This window comes from Hyperoodon ampullatus (genome assembly GCF_949752795.1).
Source record: "Hyperoodon ampullatus genome assembly, chromosome: X".
NCBI lineage: Eukaryota > Metazoa > Chordata > Mammalia > Artiodactyla > Ziphiidae > Hyperoodon > Hyperoodon ampullatus.
Genome location: NC_136913.1, coordinates 4606381 through 4628656, shown reverse-complemented (window position 1 = coordinate 4628656; position 22276 = coordinate 4606381). Strand labels below are relative to the sequence as shown.

The following is a 22276-nucleotide window of genomic DNA, read 5'->3' as shown; positions in this document are numbered from 1 at the left end:
ACATGTGGCCTTTAGAAACTGACTTGCCGGGAAAACATACTTCCTCCTTTTTGTTTGTGTAAGGCGTGAGCTGAGAATTGCTTTAGCTTATGTAACTGTTAAGTCCTGTTATGAACAAGCATCGTCTTTCCAGGTAGCTTTCAAAGGTTTATTCTTTGGTTTCAGTAGAGAGACAAGCCGTGCGGTGACTGTTCGTACAGTGTCCACGATCCTGGGCTCTGGGTCCCTTTCCCTGTGAGTGGTCCTTAGGAGACCATTAGGTCTTAGGAATCAGGGCACAGCATAATGAGCACATGAAAACCTTTTGAGGCATTTTCACAGGTGCTCCAAAATCTAGTTGTTCTGCTTTGTATTTCTGCACCTTGTAAGAAGGAGGGGAAGCCCTACGATTCCCGGTGCTGTCCCATGGCTGAGACCCCAGTGCTGTCCGTGTGCTGCCGGGGCTGGGGTCGGCCACCTGGACCCATCGCTGGTGCTAGGGTTTCAGCAAAGCATTTTGAGAGGCAAGCTGAAGAAGCAGCGTGGATAGTCGCTGCAAACTTCTTGGTGCCAGAATGCTCTGTTCTTGCAGCTGTCCACATAGGTCAGGTGGCAATGTTCATGTAAACCTCCAGTAAGACAAATGGTATTCTCTGTTCTGCAACTTTGTATCTCTACCTGAATGGGAAGGTGTTACACCTTTAAAGGTCAGAGCCTTGAGAATGGGCTCTCCTGTGTATTTCAGGCTACAGGCAACGTTCTTAACTGGAAGCTAAAGCAATAGCGTACAAAGACTGAAGTTAAAGACGCAGGTCCAACACGGGGTCATATTTGTTCTTCCCTATCACAATCTGCTTTTAAAAACGTCAACTTCTCTTTTAACTTCTCCGCACTTCTCGAATTCTTATTGGCCCTTGGGAAGAGTCCAGCTGGCGCTCGTGGAAGGCGTTTGTTGAGATCTCCCAGGCGAGGAGGAGGCCGCGGGAGAGGAGGCAAAGGAAAGGAATTTTAGGAGCTCCTGACACAATGTATACAATCAGGGTTTCTGCTATGCTTCCCACCATGTTTACAACACAGACTCCGGTCGCTTTTGGCCTTTCAGAACAGTCGCCATCAAGAGGCTCTGCGCAAACTCCCCGTCCTGTCTGCCGGGCTTTGCCCCGAGTCCCCTCGAGCGCCCAGCCTTACTTATCTGCCTGGACACACTTGCAGCGGCCCTGCTGCTGCACACGCCTCACACCCCCTCCTCCCTGTCGTCCTCAGGCTGGCCTCCCTGACGCCTGCCACCCTTTGCTCTGCCGCATGCGTCCTAAACATCGCGTGTCACATCTCCGTGCTGCGTTGGGGTGATTCATGCCAGAATTAGGTGGGGACAGAGGAGAAATGGGAAACAGAAACCAGTAAAAGGTGCACGCCTGCAGAAAGAGTGAAACCTTCAGAAACAGGGTGTGTCGGTTACGCTGCCTGTATGAACCATAAGTACCTGCGGAGCTTTTCCTGATCACGCCACCATTCCTCCTTTTATTTCCTGGAGCTTAAACGGCATGTGGACATTCCTCTGTATTTCCTGGAGCTTAAAGGGCGTGTGGGTGAGCTGTCAGGTGTGAGTGGGCTGACCACTGTTCTCAGATGAGGACAGGTGTCTTGGGCCCGTTTTGCTCAGTGCCACGGTTTCTGAGCCACCACCTTTCCCTCACACCTGCCCACATGCTCCTTGGAAGGAACCTCTCACAAGTACAAAATCAAAGCTGTTTTCACGACTGGAGCCAAGCACCGTTACCCCAAGGAATCAACAAAATCTGTTCCTCCGCCCCACTGAAAGCTCACAGGTGGCCTGCGCAAAGCCTAAAAATCTCATGTATTTAAAGAACGACATGTCAGCAGGTGACATTTAAGTGCCTGTCCATGGTCCCAGGTAAAACAACAGGGACATTTAGAATACGGTCAGGTCATAACTTTAAAAAGTCAGGGACAGTAACGTCACCAGCAGGAACTCTCCGAATGAGATAACTAAGAAACGGCACCTCGACGGCCTAAGTGGAGTCATTCCCCCCTGAGAGGGAAACCGTCTTCTCTCGGTAGAGGCAGAGAGCTTGAAACAAGCCAGGGGGCTGCAGGAAGCCTGACAGGAAGGCAGTGGGACTGGGTGTTCCGTGTGCCCAGGACCGTCCAGTTCAGCGCTGTGTCCCGGGCATCAGCCCGCTCCGTGCGGTGCCTAGTGCTGACCTGTTGTCATGACGGTAGTTACTCACTGGGTCCTCACCTCGGCCCTGGGGGAGTCAGCTCATAAATGGCTCAGCCTCCAGGAGAAGGGGAAGGAGGGAGGGAAAGAAAACAAGTCAGCGAACCTGTTCCAGAGCAGACCAGCAGTAAGAGTGTGAGAGCATGTGTATGTGTTTGTGTGTGTTGTGCGTTTTCCACTGACTTAAAGACGTCAGAGGACGCAGACCTTCTAGCGTCAGGCTGCACCTGGCAGCTGGTGCCCAGGAGCCATTTCCAGGTCACCAGCACGTGGGGCTGGGACCGCAGCGACCTATGAAGTGGGGTTGGGGGCAGTCATTGTGATCAATGGCAGGGGGGCCGGGAGCTGGGAGGACGTGAAGGGGAGAGACTGTCAGGGTCCAACCTGGGCCACCCCCGGGCATCCTCGGGCACTTGTGGAGAAGAAGGAGCACAGGAGAGCATCTCAGAGGTGCCGGGCGGAGCCCTCTTTATACATGTCCGGCCCCTACAGAATCTTAATGGAAAAGCCTAAAGCTGCTTTCACATTCAGTGTGCAATTCCAGGAGCCAAGGGAAACTTTCTCAGTGGGTGCTCTCCTCGGAGGGACGGTGATAAAAAGGTGACACGCCCGTTCACCGCTGGGTAGACTTCTGCCTTGCATTTGGAGCGAGTCCTGATGTGAAACTCGCGGTAGCGATGGTCACAGGACGGCACGTTCAGGAGCTTCCTGACGCGAACAGGGCGCAGACACTCCCATTGAGAGGTGGTGTCTGAATAAGCTGAAACAGATGCCTCACCTGGTACTCAGTCTTTGCGTTCGGGAGATTTTTGGTGCGTGACGGGTACCCCCAGGGGCTGAGTTTTTCACTAAAACATCCTAACGGTTTAATTTCCAAACTGCAGTACTTGAAACATTGCCAGCTCTGAAGTCACTTTACACCTAAAAAGCGTATTTTTTCTTACTTTTCACAACTTCCTCTCCTGCTCAGCATGGTCAATTATCGATTGAACAGATTCTTATGATTCAATTAAAATGAATTTGTAAACCGAGAATCCAGTCTTTCCACTCAGCTGTGCCACATTTCGGTAACACTTTGGGGCCAAGATGGACCTCTGCCCCACACAGTGGCATGGTGGGACGCACTCGGACCGCAGAAGGGCCAGCACCCTCTCCTCCCCACAGACCGTAAACCGGACCGCCTCCACTGCGTTTCTGTGTCATGCAGAACACCCAGCTGACTCAGCTGATGGTGGTGCGGGCAGTGAACGCCCAGTCTAGACGTGTGGTTACAGAGAACGCCGTCTCAATCCTCTCTTTCTTCCTCACCCCACAGTGCCTGGTCTTTGAAGATGCTCCCAATGGGGTGGAGGCCGCCCTCGCAGCTGGGATGCAGGTGGTCATGGTTCCCGACGGGAACTTAAACCGAGACCTGACCACAAAGGCCACCCTCGTGCTGGATTCCCTGCAGGACTTCCAGCCCGAGCTGTTTGGTCTGCCGCCCTACGAATGAGAGGCTCCTGCGCCCACGCTGCCCAGGACAAGGGCAGAGGAAAGCCCAGCTCCCAGGCCTCCATGTGAACAGTCCTTCAGCCTGGGAAGCCTTCTCATCCCACGAGGGCCTGGCCCACGCCCTCTAAAGGGTCAGTGAACTGTAACGTGACAGACAGAAAGCAAAAGAGAGACAGCTCAGAGCACAGATGGAAATTGTCGCTTGAATAGTCATGTTTAGTATTTGAATAATTTGGGTTCATTTCTTATTCTTCGTCGTTGTTCTCAACCCTGGCTGGAAAATGTAAAATATATATACATATATGTATATGCTTGTATGTATATATGTGTATGTATATATTTATTATATTTATATACATTGTGTGCTGTATCACTCCTCAGTGTATCATCCTAACATGCGCTATCAACTAATAAAAGTGAGGTGGTAATGGTAATTCTGTTTGGTTTGCAATCTGAGTGGGAAATCCGCATAAAGGATGAGGTTTTCATAAATCATTCTCTTTATCAGCAAATGCTGACATTCCTTATGTGCCCTTAAATCTCTGTGGACCCCTGCTGAGAGACTGACCGTGAACTGTGTCTTCCGTTGTTTCCTTTTCAGTGTGAACATAATGGTAGCCTACGTCTTATATCGAGGTGCATATCCACGTTTGAGAATGTTTTTTGCCTCAGAGAAATCATCTCCTTTAAGGACATTTATTTTTTTAATACATTCTTTGATGCAGATAGAATTGGATTTCAGAGGGCATCCTTGGTACCACCGAGAGCCATAGCCCATTTTTGGAACAATTTGTTGGACATTACACTTTGGTGATTAACTGCTTTTAGTAGATTTACTCAGCCTTTTGTGATGGGAATATAGTGAGAGACATTGAAAAATGGGAAAAATACAATCACAGGGTGTTTCCACTGGTGGACACCCCGCCTCTGGCCCGCCCCGGTGTTCTCTGTTATTGATTGTCCTTGAGCTAATTTTCAATTCTGTGAGACTCAGAAAGGTGATAGTGATGTATGTGATTGTCACGTGGAATGATTATCTGTGCATGGTTGTCTCTGGCTGTTGACCAATTTTACATCATTTCAGCAAATTCATTTCAACATTCTTGATTGCTGTATACGTGTCTGTTCTTTGAATTCTCCTTGGAATCGGTTGTAACATCTTACTGTTCCCTCACCAGTGAGTTTAACTGAATAAAAGTTTTGACACTTACTTGTTCATGTTTTATTTGTATGGGAGTATGATTTTACCTTTTTTTAAAAAAAAAATTATCGTCTAACAAATGTAAAACATAAATGCAAAACATTCATGACTGACTTTCTTTTTTTTTAACCCAAACAGTACTTACATGGTAAAGTGGCATTTACATATTTAAAAAAATTTTTATTGAAATGTAGTTGATTTACAGTGTTGCATTGGTTTCAGATGTACAGCAAAGTGATTTGATTTTATATATATATTCCTTTTCAGATTCTTTTCCATTATAGGTCATTACAGATTATTGAGTATAGTTCCCTGTGCTGTACAGTAGGTCCTTGTTGGTTATCTATTTTATATATAGTAGGCATTTACATATTTTAGGTGAACCATGCTGTCTTTGCGTACAGCAAAGAAAGGCTCTCAGTGAAATGGTCACGTACGTGATTTGGTATCTCATTCTTCCAAAATATTTGTGTTGATGTTTTCTAATCATTAAGCCATTTTGCACGAATAAGACAAACAGGTTTAATGCCTCTCAATGATGTAGATCGGGTCAGTTTTTCTCTAGGGTGAACGTGGTCTTAAATGTGGTGGTGGTGTTTTTGTGGTTTTAGCCAACTCTGCATACAAACACTTGGTACTTTTTGGTACGAAAGAGGAATACGGATGTGTGGTCAAAGCCCACATATTCTTTTTTATTTTTCTACGTGAGTCTGATTGAAGCAATTGAAGCAATACAACATTTCGGTGGTGTTTTTCCACTGAATAATCCATCATTTTCATAGAGGTATAATAATGAAAATTTAGACCAGAATGACTCCTGCCAAGAAAGTTTAAAGAGTCGTTGTCTTACTTTCTTAGCTCATTTAAAGTGTGTTCCATTAGGACCTTCAGGGACTAACAGAAGTTACGCCGCTTTGTGCCCTAAGTTGTACCTGTTTGCTCATATGTTGCCTGTCCTTCAGAAGGATTTTCGGTACTGATGACAGCCACCGAGGGATGACACGGTCATTCTCTTCTTCATCCCACTAAAATGAAACATAGGAACACTTCTAAGAACGTACTAATTACTACTTATTAGAGTTTTTCCACCTCATAAGTCTTCAGTTAGAGTTCAGTGATTTATAGAAAAGAGAAAAGGTCTGGAAGACACCCACGTAACGCTTAAGACAATTGACTTACTAAGAAATAGGAATTACTTCTGCTCTGTCACGGTAGTCAGTGTTTAGAAACCTCAGTGCACATACCTTTGAATATCATCGACGGTTTGATGCTGAATTTGGCATGCTTTGAACGCTGTTTCCACATTTTAAAAACAAATTTGCACACGATAACAAGTTTTATAACAAAGAATAATGAGGTTTTGCCTGTTGGTGTTAATTGCTTCACATCGTGTACTGCCTACGCTCTACTATTCCACAGGATAAAGTTCAAACCTCCCTGGCCTTATAGAAAGGCTTTCTGACCTAAGTCTAGCACCAACAGTCTTTAGAATTATTTCTATTATTATTATTATTATTATTATTATTATTATTATTATTATTATTATTATTACCATCACCATCATCATCTTCTGTAAAGGGAAAATGGGAATTAAAGAGCAAGGGGTTTCAAATAAGGCCGACTTCAATTCAGATTGAAGCTCTGCTACTGACTAGTGGTGTCACTTTATTTTGCCCCTTTGCACCTCAGACGCCTTAGCTGTGAATTGGGGTTACTGAATACTTTGCAGTGTTGGTGTAAAGAATTGATTGAGGTCACACATGGGATGCGAATCCTTAGCACATCATGAAAGATTTATAAAATGGCAGCTACAGTTATTCCCGTGTCAGAGTCCATGTGGCATTCTCCACTAGTTTTTGTTGGTTGGAGATATTTGGTTTACCAAGGATATTTGTTGTCTGAGCAGCTCACACGGTCTGAAAGCAGATTTTCAGGATGCCTCAAAATGTTCTGGTTTCTCGTGATTCTCCTTAACAGATCTTATCTTGTACAGTGGAGTACGTGCTTTCTGTCACCTTCATTCGTCATTGGATATTTCTCTTGCTTGTAACTGGTTTCATCAGAAAAAATGTCATCCAGATTGAACTAATTCAGGATTGTTATTTCCTTACTCTATGCCAGGCTCCATAGTCATATAAAACTGAACAGGAGCACATCTCAGGGTATTTATCTTGTTGCATTTCAGTCATAAAAATATTTGAGTTGCTTCCAGATCTTTCTTCAGTACCAGGTTAGCATCAAGCCTGCGTGACAAGAGGCAGGACGGGCCCCCGCCCCGTGGTGGGTGCCTGTCACAGAGTTGTTTAGAGACTCTGAAGCCGCCCGCTTGGTGTTAAAGCATGGTATTACCGTGTTGCTTTTGTGAACTGCAAACGCCCATGCTTCCCAAGTTCCAAATGGCTTTCTACAACACTATATGAAAAAGAGTATTTTTACATTAAAATATATTCAAGTTTTACCAATATGTTAACAATATGTTTCTCTAGGGGATGAAAATTACTGTATAAAGAAGTATTTAAGAATCATAATATTCTCTCATCTCTCTTTTTTTTTAATGGAAGTATAGTTGATTTACAGTGTTGTGTTAGTTTCAGGTGTACAGCAAAGTGATTCAGTTATATGTATATATGTACTTTTTGCAGATTCTTTTCCCTTATACGTTGTTACAAAATACTGAGTATAGCTCCCTGTGCTAGACAGTAGGTCCTTGCTGGTTATCTATTTTATATATAGTAGTGTGTATATGTTAATTCCAAACTCCTAATTTTATCCCTCCCACTACCTTTCCCCTTTGGTAACCATAAGTTTGTTTTCTGTGTCTGTGAGTTTATTTGTTTTGTAAAAAAGTTCATTTGGGGCTTCCCTGGTGGTGCAGTGGTTGAGAGTCTGCCTGCTGATGCAGGGAATGCGGGTTTGTGCCCCGGTCCGGGAAGATCCCACATGCCGCGGAGCGGCTGGGCCCGTGAGCCATGGCCGCTGAGCCTGCGCTTCCGGAGCCTGTGCTCCGCAACGGGAGAGGCCACAACAGTGAGAGGCCCGCGTACCGCAAAAAAAAAGTTCATTTGTACAATATCATTTTTTTAGATTCCACACATAAGTGATATCATACCGTATTTGTCTTTCTCTGTCTGACTTACTTTACTTAGTGTGATAATCTCTAGGTCCATCCGTGTTGCTGCAAATGACGTCATTTTACATCTCTTTTAATAAACATGAGACCTTGGGAAACATGCTGTAGTACACATTGGCCTATTGAAAACCTCGTCAGAGGGATGGTGTATTCATATATTGTGCAAAGTCACTTAAAATGCTGTTTTCAAAATCCACTTTAAGAAAGAATTGGCATACATTCCATATTCAAGGTCTTAATCAGATAAGGATAGATATTTATTATAACGAATACCCATCTCTCTGTAAGCCAAGTCAGTGCTCTAATTGGTGGTAAAATCGGCATTCCGTTTAAAAGTCAGAAACCAAAAGGATTCCTACTATCCATAAGCTTTCATATCATCCTTCTAGAAATTCTAGTCAATGAATAATGCCATTTAATGTTTACATATGAGTCTCACGATGTCAAATTCTCTCAACTGTTTCTCTGAACATGTCTATTTCACCACTCTTTTTAAGGATGTCTTCACTGGATCCTGAATTCTGGTTTGAGATTAATTTTGTTTCACCCTTTAAAGGTATCATTTCCTTGTTACCTGAGTTTCATAGCTTTGACTAAACAGCCAGCTATTGTCCCTACTCTTGAAGGTAATCTGTCTCTTTTCTCTAGCTGCTGTCAAGGGTTTGTCCTTGGTCTGTGGTCGTCTGAGGAATGGCTTCCTTTGCTTGGATCTTGTTTGGACTTTGTACCTCTCCCTGAGTCTGTGCTTTGCTTTATGTTTCCCTGGACTCCTCGGCCATTATCTCTTCCCATATTCCCAGGCTCCCCTCTTTGGGTCCTCTCCATTTAATCCCACGAAAAGGAGAAGGCTTAGCAGTCCCTGTAATCAGTGAGTCATGCCCAGGCAGGAGCTGCACCACCAGAAGCGAGGGCTCAGGACCTGGGGAGCTTGTGTGGTCGTCAGGACGGGGGAGAAGCCAGTGCCGGCTGGCCACAGGAATGGCTTGGAGGCAGGGTATGTGCACCTAAAAAGGATTAAGATTTGTCTGTTAGGCTGGAAGCTAGGCACACTGATATCATCCAGGGGGAGATCGACCCCCTGGAATCAAGTGCACGAGAAGTCACAAACCCCCAGAACCACGGGACCTAAGAACCAGGGGATCAGCAGAGGGCCCGGATGGAACACCAGCAGAACGAGGTCCCTGGAGCGAACCCCCTCCTCACCTCTGCCCAGGGCGCATGCTCCATGCGTTCTGTGCAGGCAGAACCAAGAAGCGCCCAGCTCACCTTGCCTGCCTGTGGGAAAGCGCTTACCTACAGAAGGAAGGCAGACAGACACACGGTTGCTGAAACATGAAAAACTCGTGGAAAACACTTTCAGTTAGTACAAAGTATTCACATATGTTGATCACTTGAAAATTGCAAAAGACTCCATATTTCTGCATAAGTAGGTCATGTAATGTGTTGGGTGCTGATCATGAGCTGCTAGGCACTTTATATTTATGAACGCACATCTCTGCGCCTTTGCTTTTGCTCTTTTGGGTCTGAATCCACTCCTTGTAGTGGCTGAGAGTCCTTTCTGCATCCCCTCTTAAGTCTTACCTCTGGGGAACCTGAGGCACGATTACGTCACATTACTTGTGAGGCCAGGGGTGGAGCTGAGGGTTAAAGGTACAAGTTATCACGGCACACTCCGGGAGGCTTCATCATTCCCAGCACTGCTGCCTTTAACCACAGGGGAAGAAAGAAGACTTTTAGTAATTAAAGTGTCAGGGACGTTTGGTGTCCCATCACCACTCTCCAGGTGCAGACCTGCCTCGTACGGGTCCCGCCTGGGCCCAGGCAGCCCTGCATTTGAACATGGACCCATGCTGTTTAAGGCAGCCCACAGAACACCCTCCAGCCTTAGCCACACCATCCATTTTTATCAAGAATATTTTCTTTAAACAAGTTTGAGATGCCCACTAAGTGGGAAAATATGAAGCCCTTTGAATGCTACCTCTTATCTGTGCCTGAGACAACTCCCTCATTGCTGGGGTTGTCAGTATTCTCAAGCTACCTTCGGAAAAGAAAACACTGTGAAATGTCATTCTTGAGTGCCCTCTCTTGGCAAACACTCATCAGGCCCAGTGATGAGCTGTTTATTCTCTGCTCATTTCCTTACTAATGCACAGTCATGTCGATGAGGCAAGTCATTAGCCAGTTCAAGGCCGGATCTAAGGCGACGATCATCTGCATGTGTTTTCAAGGATAGTCATCCTATCCCGAGGCTCATGGTCCCTTCAGAAGAGCATCTGGTTATTATTAGGGCAGTTTTTTGAAGTCCTCTCAAGGATGTGGATCTGAGGCTTTCATCTATCATTCCTTTCCCTGAGACTACTTCTTTCATTTCTGGACCTTGATTTTTTCCCTCCAAACTGTAATTGACTGTGTAATTATCCATACACCCCATTCCCACGCCCGCCACCCTGACAGCATCCAGTGAGAACTTGCCTCCTGAGTTCCAGGATGGTGGAAGTCAGCCTTGAGCCTGTTGGTGGCATTGTCCCCCGAGTCCTGATGAAGGTCGGAGATAGGCAGCTCTGGTCTTGTGACAGTCCCTGTAGATCCGCGTGCTATCCACTCCCTCCTGGTAGCCAGGAACACTCAACTGCCTTTCTCTGGCCAGAGCTCTTCGGAAGGAGTAGCTCAAAGCATATCCCAAGAGTTCTGGGGGGTAGGGGCAGTGGATAACTAGTGGTACCCAATGCCTCTAGTGGGGGTGGATAACTAGGGGCACCCAAAACAAAACAGTGACTCTCTTGTTTCCTAGTGATGGTAAACCAGATGGGCATGCTCTGACCCCCAGGCAATGTGTAATTTAGTGTGGGAGACACGGTAAGGAACCACATACAGGAAAATTCCATTGCAAATTGCTATCAACGGCTGTGAGGTAGAAGAACAGTGTCTGAGGGAGAACAGCAGTGGGCATTTAATTTAAGTTGGGTCTCATAGGGTCAAGGAGGGGCCTTGCAACAGAAGCGGCATTTACGCTTGAGTCAGGAGGCAGTGAAAGTTAGCTTGGCCAGTTTCTTAAAAAGCAAAATATAAGTTGACCATACAGTACCCAGTATTTCCACTCTTAGGTCAGTATTCAAGAGAAATGAAAAAGTATGCCCACCCAGAAACTTGTACACAGATGTTCATTGTAGCACTAGTCATAATAGTCAAAAGGAGGAAACTACAGAAGGCATTAAAAGAGAAGGGCTTTGTGGAAGTTGGCTCTACAATAAAATCCCAGATTCCAGTGTTATCCGTACCTTTTACCAACACCCAAACGCGTTCCTCTAATTAGCTCGCATAAAAGGAGCTTCCTGTATTTGTAGCAAGTTAGGTAATTTGGACAAGAGATGGATAAAGATCTCAACTGGGGGTTTAGAGTATGCCAAGTGAATCGATGAAGTCAGTCCATTTGCTAATGTAAAATACGTGCATTTTAAAATATTGATAGGGACTTCCCTGGTGGTCCAGCGGTTAAGCTAACCCAGGGGGTGTGGGTTCGATCCCTGATCAGGGAGCTAAGGTCCCACATGCCTTGGGGCCAAAACACCAAATCACAAAACAGAAGCAATAGTGTAACAATTTCAATAAAGACTTTAAAAGTGGTACACATCAAAAAAAATCTTTAAAAATAAAATATTGATAGCATTCGCCTACATAGCAATAAGTGATGTTGGTGAGAAGAACCAACAGAAGAGACAAAAGAGAAGGAGTTCAAATCACTTCATGGTTTATAGTCTATTTCTGGTGATAGTTTGTCAAGATAAGCCAAAGCTTGGCTTAGAGGAAAATGCATAGCTTTAGGAGAATCTGGGTCATAACACAAGAAGGTGTCCAATGAAAACAGGTCAAAAGGAAGTGATTGGAACTTCATAAAAGTTAAAAGTCCACCTTCACACGCTGCCAAGAGACCAAGGACAATCGGGGCAGAGAAGTGGACATAAGGTCTAGTTAGTTACCTGAGGTTGGACAGGATCCGTTCTGGGGACCAAGGACAGACTGGAGAAGATGAAGGTGAAGGGCTTGGCACCATGAGTGGAGAAGATTCCCGAGGAGTTTTACTGATCAGGAGACCAAAGACAGGGGGGTCTCTCCAGGGCAAAAAGGATCCAGGAGGGAGTCTCTTGTCTTTGTTGGCGTTTTCTGTGGACTGAACACTTCAAAGCGGTTAGAAAGAGAAGGACATGCTTCAGAACTCCAGAGGGTAGAGTTCTGTGAAGTAATTGTATCTTGATCCTAAAGGGAACGAGGAACCCTGGTTGGTGGACAGAGTTGAAATTTCTCTTTCGAAACATGAGACCCCAGAGAGAAGGGGAAGGACAGGACAGGCTGAGAGTCCGGCCGGGTGGAGGACAAGCACAGAGGACAGAACTCATGAAGTGTTTGGCATTTACCCCAAACGGGCATTGAGTCCTGCAAATCCAGCACAGCCGAGTAGCTAAAGGTCTCTCAGACCTCCGTCCTGCCTAGCTCTTCACATCCTGCTCATCAAAACAGACGTCTTTTTACAGCCGAGGAAGCAGCCACGTGCGTGTGTGCTTTAAGCCCCCGACGAATACTTCTGACCCCAAGTCTCACTCGCTGCACTGAACCAGGCTCATTCCTGCCCTGTCTCTTTGCACAGAACTCCATGGTGATGTGGCCACATATGTCCATGAATCCCCCTTGTAAAAACGCAAATGCCCTGGAGAACGTGACTTCCCCTCTTAAGCTCTTTAACCAGAGCGCTTCCTCCTCGTTTTTAGCTGAGACCCGCTCATCAGCGGGAATCATATGTTGATGCAAAGAAAGAAGAGGCGGGTTAGTGACAGTGAAGGCTTTTGAATAGGAAGGCACGGCAGCAGAGGAAGGAGGTCTGAGTGGGGACTTCCTGGGACCTTGGAGAGGTTGGCTGCTGACCGTGGGCATTCATGGCCTCCCCGAGTGCCAGCTTCTTTTATTTAATTATTGGGTGCCGGAAGCGAACCTGCCGCCACCGTGGGCAGCACAAAGGCAGCAAGATCAGGTTGTAAAATGAGGTGCCCTGGGCTCTCCAGGAGAGTGCAGGGAAGCACATCACCCTCATCTTTTTTTTTTTTTAACCCTTTTGTGGGGATCCTTCTCCATGGCAGTGTGTCCTTCTGTGTCCACCCCTACAGTAGCAGCATTCAGCTGGCTCTTTTCAGCGGTGAGCCAAGGTTGGCCTGGGGCATCCTGCCCTAAGCCACCTCCTAGGGCACGCTCCAGGCTCCAGGATGGCGCAGATGCTCATGTCTGGGGTCTGAAGATGAGGGTGACACCATGCTGGACCACTTTTCCTGGGTCAGTAGAGATGGGGCTGGTTCTGCAGCCCTACTTCATAAAAGACTTTGTCTCCAGACTGATATCCTCGGTGGGAATGCAACCCAGAGGGCGGACAGTTCAGTGTCCTGAGATTTCCTCCATGCTGAGTGCTCAGGCTTTTTTGGATTAACTATTAAAATGGTAGATGTCTGTGTGATGTTCTTCGCTGCGTCTCACCCGCTCTCCTTACCTTGAGGTTCGGAGGGGGTGAGCTCACAGAAAGAAATTGGCATACACCTTTTAGGATTGGAATGGCTAGTCTTCCGAACCATAATCCAAATTGGATGGTGGCTTGCAGAAACTTGAGAAAAGAAACATCATTCTGCGCCATTTTCTCCACTTACCAGACTCAAGAGTTTTCCCAGAAGGATGCCAATATTATACCCCCAATGTATACATTTACCCACAACAGCACTCATAAACTGTTTGAACTCACCACTGGATAGTCGTTTCCAAACTAACATTGCTACACACTATTTTAAGAAAGTTCCAAAATAAACTTATAAGTACCAGATTAATTCTCAAATAAGCCGTGGTGATGGCTGACTCAAATTTGCCATCCTTAAAAAAAATGTCTGTTGTGAAATGTTCAAAAGAAACCTTTCTGCATTAAGAAAGAAAGGGGAGTCAGGGGAAAAAACAATATCCATCCTTAGGGGATATATGGAGCTCAGAGTTAAACATAGGGTTTATTTCTCCCTTAAGTGTATGACTTTTTCCCCTAAAGTTGCCCTGTTTTAGTTCACTACAAATCCATGATAATATAAAGTTACTAAGTGATATCTATTAATGTCCACCCAACCATAGTGGTATGAATTTTGAGATTTATACTGGTTTATTTTTCAGTGTTGCATGTTTTCCCTACCCACTGAGCAAGAGTAACCCTCTCTCCTTCTAAACCTTTTATTTTGTTGAAATAAGTCAGCTACTACAAGCACGAGGTATCAAAACCAACATCTCTCTTTAACCTCTTTTCAAAAATCACACTTTGCCTCATTTTAACTGTGTTTAAAAGGTGATCTTAAACACTGAAAATGAAAAGAAGTGGCACTCTTGGGGGCTCTGAGGATGATTTATACAACAAATTGGAACCCTTCTCCTATTGCCAACTTAAGTCGCACGCCCCAGATGATCCTTCCCTGCTGTTTCATGTAAATACCTGCTGTGCTAATCTGGGCCTACAGACTTTTGCACAAGAGCATGTTGAGCTCAGACAGAGAAAATGCCTTCTACGGAGAAAATTGGAAGGAAAAGGAGAAAATAGAAATGATCGTAGGAACAGGAATAAATATTATACATACATCTACATACCGAGATCGGTCTATCTATCTGTCATCTATGTTTCCATCATCTACCTATCTATCTATCTATCTATCTATCTTTCCTTTGGTACATTTCAATCAAAATAGCTTAGAAAAAAATGAATGTGGGTATCTACATATGCAACCTACTTGTTTTGAATTAAAGAAAAAAAATTACTATGGCTACATACCATTCCTCTGATAGAATGAAAATTCTCCATAAGGAATTAAATTCTCCATTCATCCTCATTTAGTAACTAGTATTTTTACACAGACTGTCCACATATAGCGTTAAAAAGTGCCATCATACCCTCATAGAATGTTCTGTGTGTATGAGAGAGAGATAGAGACAGGCAGACCTGTGCAGAAGAGATGTGACATTTTAAATATAAGTAGGTTAGACATTCTCTTCAAGTCCCCCCCTCCCTTATGGTATCAGATTCACTGGGGAGAAAAATAAGAGGTGGCTCTAAAGGAAGGAATTACTCTTTCAATTTCAAATGGTTGCATAAACATATTCCCATCCCATTTCTTCTATGAAACCAACCCAACACAACCAAGAGAATAAGAAACAAAAAAAATGTTATCTTCGATGAAACTAGACATCTTCTGGATCACATGCAGAAAGATGGCCAAATGCGTGAGAATTGGATGAAGGTGATGGGGACACCACGACAAGCCGTCTTCTTCTGCGTGACTCGGGCAGAAACGGCAGAACTCAAGAGTTACCCAGAGTGGGCAACGCATATTAAAAGGAAAAGCAGTGACCCCTGCTTAGAAGAGTAGGGTCAAGGTGCGCGGGCTGGTTTTGGGAAGCCTCCCTACGTCATGCTTCCATCCTGGCATAGGATGGGGGTGGGGGAAGAATTAGTAAGAAAAAAGCCCACAGGCCACCTTTGCTCAAAGCAGACCGTGGGTTTGGCAAAGTGGTGAAGTCAGGAGGTCACCTCACCGAGCAACTACTCATCCTTACCTGGTGAAGGTAGTAAGGTCAAGGTGAGATAAGCACTGTGACACATTCTGCGAAATGCACAGCCTCAGGCTGAGCCCAGATAGCTTGCTGTCAGCACTCACCCACTGGCCCGGTGCAGTTAGGAAAACCCCTGGAGCCACAGCCAGCAACTCAAGCGGCCCATCCCCCTACCTAGCTCACCCGTCTGCTCACTCCCCCACATTTTGCTCAGTCTAGTACCTGGTCCTCATAGATGTCTCCTTCAAACATGAGAAATAATATGATTTTAAAAGCTGGTAGCTGGCCAGAGGCCTTTGAAGAGATGCTGCAAGGAAAAAAAAAAAAAGAACAGGACATGATGGATGAAGGCACATACCACAGCTAACAAAGACCATGAACAAAGAGATGTCCGAGAAATCAAAGCAATTAAGGAAAATAGTGTTTCTCTGAAATGAGAATTTAAAGAAGAGCTATAAGGGTTTAAGGAGGAGCGGATAATACATGAGATGGGAATGAAAAGGAGGTGGGCAGCCTCGGACATAAATGAGAATGAAAAGTGAGTAGGAGACGCAGAGAGAAGAGATGGACCGTCTTTAAACTGGTGCCCTGCCAAAGTCAACAATGAATGAACGGGAAAAAAATAGTCAAAGGTGTATGCACGGTTAAAGTTCTGCAATACGGGGAAATTTGAACCTGGAGACAGAAATAGCACAGTGAAACCGAAGGCACTGTTTACATAGATTAATTCACAAAGAAATAGTCTAGCAAATTACTGCGATTTTCAGTTACGGAAAAAATTTTACAGACATGCAGAAAAAAAAAATCTAGGAAGCTAAGATTTCTCCATGTCAGACAGGAAATGCTTGAAGAACGTGGAGCAATATATAAAAAGACCTGAAGGAAAGACTGTATGTCCCAGAATGCAACCAAAAGTGTCCATGCATTTTAAAAGATACAAGTAGATATGTCCAAACAGACACCACTGCAGGGAATATAGGTTCATGAAGAAAACAGAAAGAGGTTGAATTCTTACAAACCAAGAGAAGCCGTGTCTAAGAGATTCATTGTAAACTTAAAAGATGTGTTTAAGTGTAAAACTAAGGTGAAACCTGTGGAAGTCAGGGTCACAGAGAAGGAAATAAATGCCGTCAACCATGACAATGTAGAGATGATAACGTAACTAATTAAAACATCATCCAAGGAAATGCAGTTGAACGTGGAAGTGCGAGGAAGAACATGCTGATTTTTCTCATGTTTAATTCCAGGCGTTCAGTAGGCACTCTTTAAATTCATAACAAGCAAAAGGACCGACAGATACATTTAAGTGGGTGCAGGTAACCACCAGAAGAACTAAAAGTAGACTCACATTCTTTCATTTTAAGGAAAACCCAGTAATTCAAACTGATATTCCACGCGTGTTCATCTCATAAAATAATTGCATAAATGGCTGATGACGCCAGTCAACCTAATTTTTGCAGACTATGTGTATTACCTCAAAATAAGAATACTCTTTATCCATTCTTGACCAAATATATATCCTGTAGAACGTTTCGGTAGACTGTATTTCAGTACACTAAAAATCACCCATGTTCCTTAGGCAACTTCCTGGACATTCAGGAATTCTTAGTAACAGCCTCAGAAAAGGTCCCTGAGTCAGGGACTTACCTTCTTCCTGGTCCAAGGCACAAACAGGGCACATTAAGCAGCTCTGTAGGCTGTAAGCCAGAGTCCCATAAGGAAGAGGCAGGGTGTGATGGCGAGGTGTGTGCAAACCCCGAAGGAAGTGTGTGATGGCGAGGTGTGTGCAAACCCCGAAGGAAGCGCAGGGCCTCCTTCAGAACAGGGTGGGGTCAGAGGGGTGAACCTGGGTGGCCGTGGAAGGCTCCTTGGAGAAGCAGGATCTGAGCAGGGTCTCCGGAGACACGGGGCGTGGAGAGGCAGTGGGGACAGGTCACACGCTGCCGGAGCCGGGGTGAAGGGACGGGACCGTGTCAGAGCCCGTGCGGGCGGTCGTCTGTGAGAGCAGGGCACCGAGGAAAGCGTGAGAACGGACGAGCTGGCTGCGGCCGGTTGTCACGGCACAGAGCTCAGCGCTTACGTGCCAGGTGAGGAAGACCCTGGGAAGGTGTTCTCGGCGGCTGGTGGATACGTTCCAGTTATTAGGAAGATTCACCTGCTTGTAGGGCTCTGGTCACCCAATAATGCTGGCACCATCCTCCGTCTGACCACGTGAACCTCATGTTAAGGTTCTGCTCAAGTGACAGAATTGCCCGTGGACAAACCCCGGGGTGTCTGGGCCAGGATGCCCAGTGTCCTTGGTGAGAGTGGGAATAGAGCAGTTCCAAGCGTGAGCTCAGTGCAGCCCGCTGAGGATGCGGGGGCACAGGCTGCTGAGCAGGAAAGCCAAAACTGGGAGAGGATTTTTTTTAAAAAATTAATAGACGTTTTTGGAGAGTTTTAGGTTTATAGAAGACTTGACTGAAAGTCCAGAAAGTTCCCACAGATGTTCCCCTCCCAGGTTTCCGTGTCATTAACATCTGGCTTTAGTGTGGTGTGTTTGTGACAGTTGGTGAGCCGATATCGTTACCTTATTATTCACGAAAGCCCACAGTTTACATCAGGGCTCCCTCTCGGTGTGGTATTATGTTCCGTGGGTTTTGGCAAACGTACAGTGGCACGTGTCCATCATTACAGTATCGACAGAATAGCTTCACTGCCGTAAAACTCCTCTGTGCTTTGCCTACTCTCGCCCCCTCCCCATTTAACCCCGGGCAATCACTGATTTTTGTTTTACTGTCTCCATAGTTTTGGCTTTTCTAGAAGGTCATCTAGTTGAATCATACCATGTGGTGCCTTTCCACACCGGCTTCTTTCACTTAGCCATATGCATTTTAAGGTTCTAAGGATTTTTAAAACAAAATACATATTAGGTTTAAACCGAGAGCAATTCAGGAATCCCATGTGTCTTCCCCAACTTTAAAATGGACTCACTTGACTTCTCTCACATTTAACATTAAAGCACTAGTTCTTTAACCGGTATGCACAAATGTGGTTCTATCTGACATTTCATGCCAGCCTCATTTCACACATGCATTATTTGCATTTTTATGCATTCATCCCACACTTAACGTATTCATACAGCCCTTGCTTGAAAGGAGCTTACAATTATTTTTATTACAAATGTCATGACGAACAGGAGCTTACAACTGTTTTTATTACAAATGTCACTACAAACAGTTGCTCATATATGTGTAAGTTTTTATCTAAAGAAGTGAAAACATTTGCATGCCGGTGAACTCTGAACAGAATCCAAAAATTAGGATGCCTTGGGAGGCTTTGTGTATTTTATGTGCATTCAGGTTTAAAGAGTTTTTTGTTCTCAGTATATGCAATCCTAACATTTATCAGAGTGGTTTTCAGCTGTGAGTTTACCTTGTCCTAAGGAAGTTCACCTCCCTTATTTCAGACTTTCAAAGTAACGTGCCAAGAATAAAAGTGCTGTTGTCTCTCACTTGGATATACTTGCCCCCATAAACGTAACCTACTTGAATCCATCAAGAGAGCATCATATTTTGACATCTAGTAACTTCCTAATCAGAAAAAGGATTTACTCCCTAACAAAACTAAAACACTCTCTCTGGTAATAGAGAATTAGCCCTGCTGATGTAAAAAATGAAAATCCCAGTTGGACATGACACGTTTTCATGAGCAGCGGAGTGCCAGCCCATCGGACAGGAGCTGTTTCATTTTGTGTTTCACAGCCTGGGTCCAGAAATGTGATTTTGAAGATTAAAAAAAGGGGGTGAGGACATGGCCAGTACTGTAATTTTTACAATTCCGCACGTATGTGTGTCTGTGTATATTTGCATAAATTGAAACTGTCTATGAGAAGTACCCCCATGACCCTACAACAGTAATTAGACCCAAAATCTCTAAGCGATGTGTGTCTTCACATTATGGGCTAGAAGTGACTCTCTCTCTCTCTTTTCTGTACATTACATCCCCATGACTTACTTATTGTATAACTGAGAGTTAGTACAAAAGGTACCATAGGTGGCGATGACGTTCTCTCTCTCTCTCTCTTTCCTGTGCATTACATGCCTATGACTTACTTATTTTAAAGCTAGAAATTTGTACAGAAGCTACCAATGGTAGAAATGACATTCTCTTCTCTTTTGGATACCCTTTCTATAGACAGTTGCATGACTCTGACCTCTGTGGGTTACCATGGAGAAAAAAACCTCCAAATAGAACTTTGAATTTTTTGTGCAGAAAATGAATGGGAAGTTGAAACCGACCGCACTAGTAAGTGAGTGTCCACCACCCGCATCACCCTGTGCTCAGTGAGAGGCATTGACAGATTCAGCTCCCCACCCTCCTAGGGTGTACCTGGGATGTACCCTCTAGCCTGGGAGGATCCCACTACTTATATCGTGTCTTTTCTATTCGTCATTGTTCAGGTGTCCCCTTGCCTCAAAACAGACTGTGGAACCACCACTAGAAGTATGTTGATACAGACTGAATTTTGTACTGTCCCCGCACAGTCCGTACATTGAAGGCTTAACCCCCAGAACCTCAGAATATGACTGTGTTTGGAGATGGGGTCTTTAAAGAAGGGATGAAGCTAAAATGAGGTCATCAGACTGGGCCCTAATCCCATAGGACTGGTGTCCTTATAAGACGAGGAGATTAGGGCACAGACACACACAGAGGGACGACCCTGTGAGGAGACACAGGGAGAAGACAGCCGTCTACACGCCAAGGTTAGAAGCCTCAGGAGAAACCAGCCCTGCTGATATCTTGATCTCAGACTTCCAGCCTCCAGGACTGGAGACAGTAAATATCTATTATTTAACCCCCCAAGTCTGTGCTACTTTGGTACAGCAGCCGGAGCAAACTAATACAATGCTTATGGATCTTCCCAGCCTGGCAGGTGTGCGAATCTCAAGTGTCCCTTCTTTCTCGTTTCGTTTTGTGGCCGACAGCAGCTGCATGACTGTGACTGTAGAACTAAGACCAGTAACCACCCTGTTGCTGTCTTCCTCTGGTGAAGCTTATTTCTCTAGTTCCACTCTTCCTGTCCGCCTGGCCTGACCCAGCTCTCTCCCCGTCCTTCTTTGCAAAGATCCGCTGCTCCAGCATCCTCTGTCCTGATGTGGCTGTCTTACCCCTTAGATAAGTTGAGACCTCATTCTAGCCTGTAGGACTCACAGGTCTGTAGGATCTTGTGATTAGTCAGAATAATTTGACGAAAGGGCAAAAAAGCCAGATTTTTCTGTTACAATTACGTAGGGTACCTTGCCAGTCATTTGAATCTTCTTGTCTCTGTTGAGTGTCTTTGCTCAGTCATACATGTTTATGGATTTCACCTTGGATAAAAAGGGAGCTATGTGTTTTCCTCCTTCGGAAGATACGTATAATTCTCTCACTTTGCAAATGAAGTGCGGAAAAGTTCTCTTAGCATAGGCTCAAAGAAATCAGTGAAAATATTAGATGACACCTACATGCATGGGTTCTTCAGCAAAGGTTTACTTATTCACTTGATGGCAGGCAGCCTTTGAAAGGACGTCTGAAACTGGCTTTGTAAGATATTGGCCCCTGGCCACTGCTGCATCCCAGGGAAGCAAGCTCAGGTGGGGGACCTGCTGGGAACTGGGGAGAGGGCAGCGGGGCTGGCGTGGGAGGATGAGCTGAAGCCAGTCTGCTGGGAATGGTTCTGGCGTGAGAAGCTGGGCATCCTAACACAGCATGTCACACTCACACATAGTTTGGGCAACATGGATATCTGAGGGAATGCACTAAGGGGTTTCCAGAAAAGCAGGAAAAACACGAAATCAGTCTCCAGCTGGTGAGCATTGGCAGGGTAATCAGGTTTCTTGCGCAAAGGCTGGAAAGATTTAGGTATCTGCATCCCAGTTGTGTAGATAGAGTTATGGGTCAGAGCTCAGTCCTGGAGGAGAATCTCTGGTTTCCAAGTCATATGGACCAGAGTTTCCCAACCTCGGCATGACTGATATCTGGACCAGATTATCCTTTGTTGTAGGGTGCTGGGCAGCATCCCTGGCCTCCACTCACTAGATGCCAGTTGCACCCACCCCTAATGCTGGCGACCAAAAATGTCTCTAGACATTGCCAAATGTCCCCTGGGCTGGGAGGTGGGGTGCACATCATTTGTGTTAGAAAAACACTGGCGGAGACAGAAGGAATGGGTGCCGTGCAGAATCTTAGTACAGTGGACAAGTCCAAGGAAGGTGAACTGAGTTTGTGCCGTGCCCAATTTCCAAAATGTAACTATGGGGCTGGATATCTGACACACTGTGTAAGAAGGGTTTGGAACCAAGATTCGGGGAAGAAATGAATGATCAGGACCTCAGGTGAGCAAGCCAGGGTGTTGTGAGTCTGTGGGCCTCAGATTATGAGTCTGTTTTCCAACAGGACTTACCACGTGTGCTGTAAACAGGGGACACCATACCTGCTGGGTTTTTCCCCCTTCATATGCTGCCGTGATGCATATAGGGACTTCGGTGGCCTGGGCAGGCTGGTGGTGCTGTTGGAAGGTCTCGGTGGACAGAACAAATACACATTTATAGTTCTGAGAGCTTTTACGTAATATAGAGCTCCCAATCCAATAGAAGAATAG

General features: G+C 45.3%; 1 protein-coding gene across 2 annotated transcripts in view; it reads left to right on the top strand.

Moving 5' to 3' along the window:
• Positions 1-4130, top strand: part of PUDP (pseudouridine 5'-phosphatase) — a gene marked incomplete at its 5' end in the record, with an annotated part of 69209 nt that extends 65079 nt beyond the window's left edge. For both annotated transcript variants that reach the window (XM_079728341.1, XM_079728340.1), the window contains one exon: positions 3537-4130. In XM_079728341.1, the coding sequence (XP_079584467.1) occupies positions 3537-3713 (177 nt within the window). In that variant the 3' untranslated portion in view covers positions 3714-4130. The remainder of the gene's footprint in view (positions 1-3536) is intronic.
• Between the last annotated feature and the right edge of the window lie 18146 nt (positions 4131-22276).